The 10,662-nt window shown below is 37.2% G+C and overlaps 1 protein-coding gene across 2 annotated transcripts in view; it reads right to left on the reverse strand.

Moving 5' to 3' along the window:
- The window catches only part of Phf3 (PHD finger protein 3), a 59,491-nt gene that overhangs the window by 27,939 nt on the left and 20,890 nt on the right, over window positions 1–10,662 (reverse strand). For both annotated transcript variants that reach the window (XM_013019189.1, XM_013019188.1), the window contains 2 exons: window positions 7,412–9,149; window positions 1,428–1,710 (listed from right to left, as the gene is read on the reverse strand). In XM_013019189.1, coding sequence (XP_012874643.1) covers window positions 1,428–1,710; window positions 7,412–9,149 — 2,021 coding nt within the window. The remainder of the gene's footprint in view (window positions 1–1,427; window positions 1,711–7,411; window positions 9,150–10,662) is intronic.

Consider the following 10,662-nt stretch of genomic DNA (forward strand, 5'->3'; position numbering starts at 1 on the left):
GCTTCAAGAAACTAATTTTCATAAACAAAAATAAGCTCAAATTGAAGAACTCTAATGGTCTGAGCTAAGTGGAGGTATGGCTCAAGAAGCAGAATGCCAGCCCTGATAAAAAAGTTAAATTTGTAAGGTCCTGAGTGCAGGAATTAGTACCAGTGCATGCACACACATATGCTTGCACACACACAGACAGAATGAAAAAGAGGCAGTATTCCAAGGTTTTTAGAATAGAAACTAGATCTTTACCTCCTAGAGATACTGTACAGCATACAAATGAAAATGATTGGACTAAAACCTTCCAGCTTCTAAAATTATTTTGGTCTTCTGGATACTTGCCTACTTTGTGTGCCTGTCCTAGGCCTTGAATTCAGGAGCTGTGCACTGTCTCTGAGCTTTTTATTTTTTTACACAAAGCTAATGCTCTGCATCTTGAGCCACGGCTCCACTTCCAGCTTTGTTTTTGTTTTAGTAGCTTATTGGACTTGGAGTCTCATTGTGGACTTTCTTGCCTGGGCTGGCTTCAAACCATGAACCTCAGTTCTCAGCCTCCAGAGTAGCTAGTACTACAGGCGTGAGCCACCAGTGCCCAGCTATACTTGCCTAATTTACAAAGTTATTGCAACTGTGTTTCTTCATCAGCAGTATTCAATAATAAATCACTGACCGCATAAACTACAGGTAATAAAAATACTTAAGTTTAGTCAGAACATGGAACACAGAGCTGGTGAATATGCAATCTCACCACCGGGTAGGCTACTACTGCAGGAAGATGACCAGTTAGAGAGGCCAGTCAAGCTATCTGAGCTCAAGGCCTGCCTGGATGGACTACATAGTAAGACCCTGACTGAGACAAAGAAAAAGAACCTGACAAAACAGACATATTTCACCTCTGAAAGACTAAGTATCTTGAAGTATAATTAGGAAGACTTTTAGAAGACAGTTAAAATATAAGACCTAGGAAAATAGCATTCTATGAATCTACATTGAGTTTAAAAAAATAAAGTAAGAATTAAAAATAAGGAAACAAAGTTTTAAAAACTAAGGTTATTTTACTTTACAGAAAGAAAAGAATTCTTGCAAACTGAAACAAGTGAGAAATAATCAGTAGAAATTTAAAGAATGAAAGCTGTTCTAAAACTTAGTATGCACAATTTACACTCAGGACCACAAAACAGTACAAGTATTTTCTACCATATGAAATCCCCAGTATCAAACTACATCCAAGAAATAGCACTAAAAACTGGAATAAGGGCTGCATGTTCTAAAGATATTGTCTGGTTTCACCAAAATTGCACCTCCAAAACTAAATTAATTCATTCCTATGAGAAAATGAAAATGTATACTGGAACACTGAAACCTAAAAGGAAAACTTCTCCACTCATGATAGGTCAAACAGCTTAACAAAAAAACCATGCTCATGAAAAGCTTACCCGCTTTACAATTTTGACCTTGTTCTTCACTGTATCATCTGTATGTTTGGTTTTGTCAAGCTTTTCATATTCCATTGTTTTATCTTCACTATGGACTTCAGTTGTAGTTTGGTTTTCTAAACTGTCAGAGTCTAATACTTCAGTCTTTTTGTCTTCTTCAGCACAACATTTCACACATACATATTCTTTGTCCTCCTCTCCCATTTGCTGTGCTTGATAAAGACTTAACCCAACACAATCACCATGAAACCAGTCATCACATCTCCCACAGCCAACCATAAACCTGGAGGGGGAACAAAAGGGTGATTTATATGTAAATATTTTAGTGTAAAAAAATGAGACTAAGTTAAATGATCTATATTTCATTTCCTGCTATTTTGATGTTCAGCATGGACCAAGTTTTCAAAGCAAAAAATACAAATAGGAAAATACTGGGGAACACCACAAAACACCGTGGGGAAGAAAACTGATCTGTCATTACAGAATAATGCACAGACTAACAGTGAACCTCTACACTGAAAAGGGGTGAGAACTATGAGAATTTGATCACAATCCACCCAAGTACAGCTGCACTACCAAAGATCTGAATTGCTTATTCAACAAATTAAAAACAGTCTCTCAAACTGTTTCTTAACCACTTTGCATAACCTAAGCTCAAAGTGCTCCAGCTCATGGTTTCATATTTGTTCAGAAATAATTTTAATACACATTTTGGCATGAAGGATTTTGTTACTGCTCCTATTTCAGACATTAAACTTCTTTTCCTAAAGACTATAATATGATTTTAACATTAAGGTATTTAAAGTTTCAACTGTTTACAGTATTTTAGCTAATAACCAAGAACGTGAGAGTTCTCACTAGATGAATCTATCTAAAAACCTTCCATTTTCCTAATGTAAAAGGATATTTATAATTTTGAATAAAACAGCAAATCAGATATAAAACAGTAACGTAGGGAAACATTCTCTTACACGGTTTTCAACCCATTAAGAAAGCTACCAAGTTCAGTTCAAATATTGTTTAACATTTTCTTGCCTCAAGCTAGTGGTTCCTAATGTTTGAAAGATTTAGGAAGTTCTTTTCTCATTAAAGGGCTCTGGCACTGAGTTTGTTAACAGCAACATCTCAAACCGGGTCCTTTAATAACTTTCAATGGAACTGGAAGAGGAATGATAATGATGTACTAGGTGGGACATTCATCTCTAAATATCAGCGATCCTGTTTTAATACGGGAACTATCCAAATGTTCAACCGTATACTAACTGTATACTAACTTCAGCAGGTGCTTTCAAGTCATGGCACATACCTCATTTCTCAATAACACTACTTTCACATCTCCTCATGTACCACTCGATCATGTACCAAATAGCCACTGTACTATGGACTTAACTGCATGTCACATAGCTATTATTTAACCTCAACAGTAACTCCACTGCTAGTTCTCCCACCAAGTTACTCCACATCTACCCACCAATACAAGTTGATTTGGAAAACTAAAATATACAATATTTTGGAATCTTAAGTCTAATAAGAAAAGTTTCAAACTATCTGTTTTCAAATAGCACTCCTAACCACTAGGGTTGAGATTAATGATATCACATTGAATGAACCAGATAGGCCAGGCAACAAGGGTTACAGAACAGGTTTGAAGAATACAAGTGCTTTAATGATATTCTATTTCTGGTTGCAAATGTAAAGGAATTAGTAGTCCTTGAACTATCTAATATAAATGGCTATACAGTACTGGAGGAAAGGAAGTGGCCAACTGCCATTACTTCCACATAGCTACATTAACATTTCTTCAAAGCAAGTCTGGAATAGTTTCAGTAAAACATCACTTTAAAAACTTAAGACTAGTCTTTGTCCAGCTTATTTTAGAAATGTTCCAAACTTGAGGCTCTAAAAGCATATCTCCAATGCTATCCATAAATGTTTCCCTGTTTTTTATTTAAAATCAGTTAAATAATGCTTTCAAAAAATTAGAAAAATTGATCTCATTCTCAGGAAAAATAAAATCAACTTTACTATGGAAACACTAAAGTCTGAAATTTGGAAGTACCATGAACTTAAGCTAACTTCTTAAAAGGTGGCTTCCCACGATAATAGAACAGAGCACTGATGGCTCACACTTATAACCATAGCTGTTCAGGATGACCTCTGGAGTTCAGTCAGCCTGCAAGACTCCATCTTAAAAGGTGCGGCTAAAGTGGCAAAGAGTCATCTGCAAACTAGAGTCAAGCAAGCACATGAGGTCCTGAGCTCAAATCCTGGTACAAAGAGGGGGAGGGAAGCATTGTGTGTGTTGTGTAGAATATAAATGAATTTATTTTGCTCCTTTCCTGGGCTACTGCTTTGCTTGAAAAACTTCAGAGATGGGACAGCATGGTAAAGGAAAAGCAGCAGCAGCAGCAGCAGCAGCAGCAGCAGAAGTACCTATCAATCATGTTCCCATTTTGTGCACTGCCCAGGAACACAGCCTAGATGTTTACTCTTTAGGTTTAAAAACAGAAACAGAAACTATGTTTAGGTCTTAATTCAATCATCTGACCAAGTCAGTCAGTATGAATCACATTACAATATTTAACATTGTCTTCTACTGTTACATGTGCATATATGGAGTAAAAACAAAACTCAATGTTTCAAGTGTCTTGTAAAATAATTAAAAACAAATTAAAATTATCTTTCTGGCCTATGAGCCAAAGTTCTGAGAAAACCTCCTGTTTCAGCCAGGCTGGTTTCTGATGATTGTGACCCAAGTACCCAAGAGGCTGAAATGTGCCTAGCATGGGCAGGAAAAAATTCATAATCAGAAAAGGCAGGACTGAAAGCCTAACCCAAGTGGTAGAACTCTAGCAAGTGGGAAGCGTAGAGTTCAAACCCTAGTATTGCCAAAAAATAAAATCCAGGTTTCTTCAACATAAACTGGAGACAACACTGAGAACTCCTGCTCTTAAAAAGTTCATGGTACAAATTCACCATGGTAGGCATTACAAGACAGGTATTCAGTTTTGATAAATATTTCCTTTGAGTGACAATCTACACTGTAGTGTATACATATATATACACACACACACATTCCTAAGGTAAAAAGGTTATTTTCCACATAAATATTATGTCATATTGTGAAAAGCTTGACAAAAATCAGGATCACTGCTTTTAGAAAGGAATTCACCCCTCAGAAAGTTTTTCTACCTTTTTTGGAGGGGGAGAAGGAGGGGGGCTCCTGGTCCTCAAAATCTTCCTGAGCCTTTTTTTTTCTTAAGATCAGCCCTTCTATCACTTGAGTCACAGCTCCGCTTCTGGCTTTTGGTGGTTAATTGGAGGTTAAGAGTCTCACAGACTTTCCTGCCCAGGATGGCTTCAAACCATGATCTCAGATCTCAGTCTGCTGAGTAGCTAGATTTCAGGCATGAGCCACCAGGCACCCAGCCGATTTTGCTAACTGTTTTGATCTTTTTCATCAAATACACAAAATATACAACTGGAGCAAGAGAGAGTAATAAAAAAAGCATCTTTCAAAAGAGGAACCAGAAACTACCAGGTAATAATAAAAGACACAAACTTCATTTCAAAAAATTCATTAACTTCTGTTGAAAAGAATTCACATTTAAAAAAGAAAAAAAGGATTAAGTAGCCTTTAAAAAATAATATATATGGCATAAGTCTGGATAAGAAAAATAAACAGAAGCAAAAAAAAAGGGTGAGTCTGATCAAGGTTTTGTATGCATATATGTACATTTGTCAAAATGAAACTCCTCATTCAACAAAAAAAAGCAGGGGTAGGAACCACTATCCTTAGAATATGTACAGAACTGCTTCATGTCAACTACCTCACCTGGCCGTGCCATGAATCTCCAACTGGATGCATACACAAGAAAGCTAACTCCAGTTGTAATATATGCAAAATGCTGAAGAATTCACAGTATTGGCATCACAAGGATCAGAAAATGTTTTCATAAGAAATTTGTATTTTCATGTGTGGATTAAAATTAGAAAATTAAACCCTGTGTGAAAGGTAATTTTTCTGAGTAAATTCAATGTATGCAAGCAAAACAGAACAAAAGCAGCAGTGGAGGATAGTTAATATGTAAAGAAAAAGCAATCAATTACTTAGGCTTCTTTATTCACAGATCTGAAAGATTACTTCAGTAATCAGGAAAGCTGCTCCCATAACTGTTTCCAGTGTTATTGTACATTCTCTCCAGGTTAATTACACAGGATGAACCCAAAATTCCTATAGGTTAACATTTTAAATGATTCACTAGACTGAAACTCTAGATTTTACTCAGTAGATCTAAAAACTGGCATTATGTTAAAAACAAAATGAAGGAACACCTGATATGCATTTTACAGAAACTGTTGATGATGTAACAATTATTAAAAAATGCCTGAGCATAGGTCCTGAAGACTGGGCATTTCAAAAAAGGTCATGTATAAAAAGGTACATGACTTAATATGCCCTCTAACTCTATACTTCAGGTCTTCCTATTCCATTTTTCTGAACATGTATCAGTGCAATGATTTTTATGGTTGTAGCAGAGATGAAAAGAGCAGTTAAGAGCACCATTGAACTCTTAAGTTATCTTAAATCTGAAAAAAAGTATGCTCCCTTTCACATACTTAAGATATTTGAAATGAAGAACATAAGTGGGTCAAATATAGCACTGTATCAAGTAAGTCAAAAAATTTAAAAATTAGATCATACTGTGTAACAAACTAACTCCAGACACCAAAAATATATTTTGGCTGAATCATGAAAGCAGCCAACTCTGCGAGGTGGTACATGTCTGTTCCTGAAATCCTAGCACCTGGGAGGCTAAGGATTCCAAGTTCAAGGCCAGGATGCATTATATAGTTCCAAGCCAGCCTCAGCTCTACCAAGACTGTCCAAAATTCAGTAAACAAGTCCCTGTGACATAAAACCTAAGAGAAAAACCTAACACTGTCCTCCCACTGCCCAACCAGTTCCTCTCCAACCACTCCTCCTACCAAAATAACTTATTAAAACCTATCTTGTCTAACTGTAGTTGCATCTTTATGTGGCGTCATAGCACAGGGAAATGTCACTCTAACATGTACTAAAGAAGAAGTATAATAATGCTAGAATATACAGGTTATAATTTTTTTATCATATCAGTGTTGATAGAAGTTCTAACAGCAATGTGACACTTGATCAGGAAAATCTTGGGCTGTAAGCTCCACGTCAGGTCTTCTTTTACTTTTCTTTAAAAAGCTAGCAAATAAAAAGTACATTGAAAGCAGGGAGGCACCATTGTAATGTCCAAAAGATAGAAACCCCAAAAAGGGGAAAACCAGTGCTAAAATCAAACTCTAAAACTCTCAATGATTACAACTCAGAGGAAATTCTCAAAATCACTAAAACATTCCAGAATACATGCCTTCACTCTATTCCATGTAATACACAAAATTTACCTACATAATCTTAACAGTTGCTTTAGCTATCAATATCAAATTTCATTCCAAAAGTTTGATGGTTTTGAGATGACAGTATTAGGCTGTTAATGTGCACCATTAAAAAAAAAATACCTTCAAAAGAAAAACTGATTTTCCATTATGACCTTTATACTTTATTGCTAGTTTTCTCCAACCAAATAAAATCATGTAAGATTTACAGTCTCAGAGTAGCATAACAATTTTCTGATTAAGAAAATGGCTGTTGTCTTTTTTTTTATCAGATGCATTGACTACAGTTTACAATGACAAAACATTTCCACATATATCAGCTACCATACTATGGTTCTTAAAATGTTCTAAGGTGATATGATTGTAAATTGAGTGGCTCCATCTTTCTATTATTTATCCAGGACTAATGTAGGGTTTTGGAAAAGTCTTTGTATAGCTCTAAAAAAGTTCTCACACTAAACTCAATCTGCTTCCCCCCCAACCCCAAATTTTCCCTTCAATGTACATATCACTCACTCACACTCACTCACACACACTCACACACACACACACACACACACCTGTTGCCATGTGGTTTTTTGCAAAACCCACATTGCTTGCTGGGAGTCCACATGTATTTGCTTTCAAATGAGGAGTTATGGTCTGAACCTTCTCTTTTTACAGTGGCTATGTTGTCTGGAATGAATAATGGTGGCTCATCCAAAGAAAAACTTCTGCTGCTTCTTCTCTGACGAGGTTGTAAGTTCTTGTCAGTTTTTTTTAGTTTCAGTTTATCCTCCTCCTTAAAATGCTCAAGGACTGCATGTTCATGCTCCTCTTTCATATGACTAGTGATTCTCCCTGATGGTGCCTGTTGCTGAGGCTTATGGCACTGTTTCTGGCTGGAATGTACCAAGTGTCCGGAATGTACTTGATGATGAGGCTCCTTAGAACAACTAGGTTGACTATGAAGCTTATCACTAACAGAATGAGTTAAAGGTTTGGGAATTTGCACTAAGTTTTGATCCTGTGCAATATTTTTCCACATAGAATGTGTTTGATTTTTTGCTGATTTAACTCCAGAGTTGGAACTTTGAGTCTTTGAATCCTTATCAACTTGCTTTTTCCTTACTTTGACAGGCCTCTGCTGAGATTCTACTTCATCTGCATTTCGTTTCCCATTTTTAACATTTTTTGTTTTGTTAAAAACTTCATGTTTTGCTGACACTATTTTTCGTGGAGTCTCTGTAGTTGTGTTTTGCTTAGGATGAGTTACAGGTTTCATATGTTTAGATTTTAATTTTTTTGGCTCTAAGATGCTTCTATCATCCTGAAGGTTTGTGGTTTCATGTGATTCTATTTTAGTATTTTCTGTTATATTTAACTGTTTTGGATTTTGATCTGCCATATCACAAATACTATTTTTTAAAACATTGGTTACTGGCTCAAAAACACAGGTATTGACTTCTAAATCTGATTTATTAAACTCAGTGCTCTGTAACTGTGTATCATGAGACTCCATGTCTTCACAATAATCCATTGATTCAGTTTTATTTCTTTGAAGGAACTTTTCAGTTTTATCACCACCACTCACAGTATTCTTCAATTCCAAATGATCCTCAGGTGCTTCATCCAAGGAACTAGACAAACCTAAGGCTTTTGTTTCTGTCTTATTTAAATCTGTACAAGCAGCATCACCAGAAATGTCAGAAGATTCAGGTTCTTCAATAATTTGGTCATCTGTACAGGATAATTTTACTATCTCCTTTGATTTTTGTTTAAGTTTTTCCTTTGCCTTCTCTTCTTCAATAGTCTCACCCATTTTACCTGAAACATTCTGTTCATCATCTTCTTTATCTGAAAACTTAAACAATGGGCCACTAACAGTCTCAATTTTACATTCCATCAGAGCTTCAGTTTTCTTTTCTTCAATATTAACACAAGTCTCTGAAAGAAGAGGACAATTTAATTCATGAGATGGCACATTTGCTTCTCCCTGATTATCACACTTATGTTTGGAATCTAATCCAACTTCATCCTTCATTTCAAGGCAAGATGACAATGAAGATTGACTCGAAGACAATGATACTTCTGGTGCCACCTCCACTGGATTAATGTATCGGGTGCTCCTTTTACTCTCCTTATGGTACTCGGGCTTTAGTGGTGCTCCAACCTCTTCTTTCATCTGACACCGTTCTGGTTGTTTCACCCCTGCTTTGGGAGCAGTTATAGTCTTCCCAGATGCTTTTTTTGTGCTACTTAAAGATGCTGCATTGGAACGCTTGGCAATAGTGCTTTGTCGCAAACTTCTTCCTTGTTCTATCGTAAGGGGGAGAAAAAAAACAACTTAGCTTTTTTGCAATGTGCTCTTATTTCAATATAATTTAGAATATATCACTTTAACCTATGAAACTTACAGTGACCATTTTAATAAAAAACATACTAAGAGCCACAAAAAGAAGGATGAATGAATCTCAATTTCTGTTTTCAATGGTATTACATTTGCCATTTTAGAATTGAAACTATTCTTTTGTGTGTGTTTGCTGGTCTTGAGGCTTGAACTCAGGGACTGGGCACTGTCCCTAAGCTTTTGTGCTCAAGGCTAGCACCCTACCACTTGAGCCATAGCTCCGCTTCCAGCTTTTTAGGTAGTTAATAGGAGGCAAAAGTCTCATGGACTTTCCTGCCCTGACTTCTAACAAAATACTCAGATCTCAAGCCTCCTAGGTAGTTAGGATGAGCCAGGCATGAGCCACCAGTGCCTGGCTTCAAACGATCCTGAAGATAGTTTGAGCTCTTCAGCTCAAGGTAAGCGCTCTACCACTTGAGCTTCAGCACCACTTTTGGTTTTCTAGTGGTTTATTGGAGATAAGAATCTCATGGTCTTTCCTGCCAGGGCTGGCTTTGAACTGTGATCCTCAGATCTTAGCCTCCTGAGTAGTTAGGATTACAGGCATGAGCCACCAACGCCCAGCTTTCTGGCACATCTTCTAAAGGAAGATGAGCGGGGGAAAAAAAAAATCACTGAATAAAAAAACAGCTGACAAATGAATATGAATATGAAGCTACTTCCAAGCTAATGCTTGTAAATGAATTCCACTCAAACACACTACTTTCTTTTTTGGTATGCTACAGGGAGGTTGAACTCAGGGACTTGGAACTGCTGGGCAGGCAATCTACCACTTGATCCATGCCTACAGACCCCTTTTCCATTGAACATTGTCAAGGTAGGGTATCATTTTATTCCGAGCTGGGCATTAGGGAAGTGTTCAATAATTCTGAAAAACTATGCAGGGTGGGATGTAGTTTGGTGGATAAGTGCTTGCCTAGCAAATGTTAGCATCCTGGGTTCGGTCCCCAGTACCCTCCCAAAAGAAGACAGAAAACCCCACAAAACTCAGTTAGGAAAAATAGCCGAGTGCTAATGGTGAGTGCTAATGGTTCACACCTGTAATCATACCTACTCAACAGGCTGAGATCTGGGGCTCACCGTTTGAAGCCTCTGAGACTCTTATTATAACTTAACCATCAAAAATCTGGAAGAGGAGCTGTGCTCAGGCAGTAGTTATTAAGCCTTGAGTGAAAAAGCACAGGGACAGCACCTAGACTACAAGTTCACAACCAGACCGCGCACATACACATGCACACATGAACACACACACAATAGCATATTACCCTAACACAACCAGACCGCGCACATACACCTGCACACATGAACACACACACACTAGCATATTACCCTAACACAACCAGACCACGCACATACACCTGCACACATGAACACACACACACTAGCATATTACCCTAACACAACCAGACCGCGCACATACAC

Source organism: Dipodomys ordii, unplaced genomic scaffold (assembly GCF_000151885.1).
Source record: "Dipodomys ordii isolate 6190 unplaced genomic scaffold, Dord_2.0 Scaffold44, whole genome shotgun sequence".
Taxonomy (NCBI): Eukaryota; Metazoa; Chordata; class Mammalia; order Rodentia; family Heteromyidae; genus Dipodomys; species Dipodomys ordii.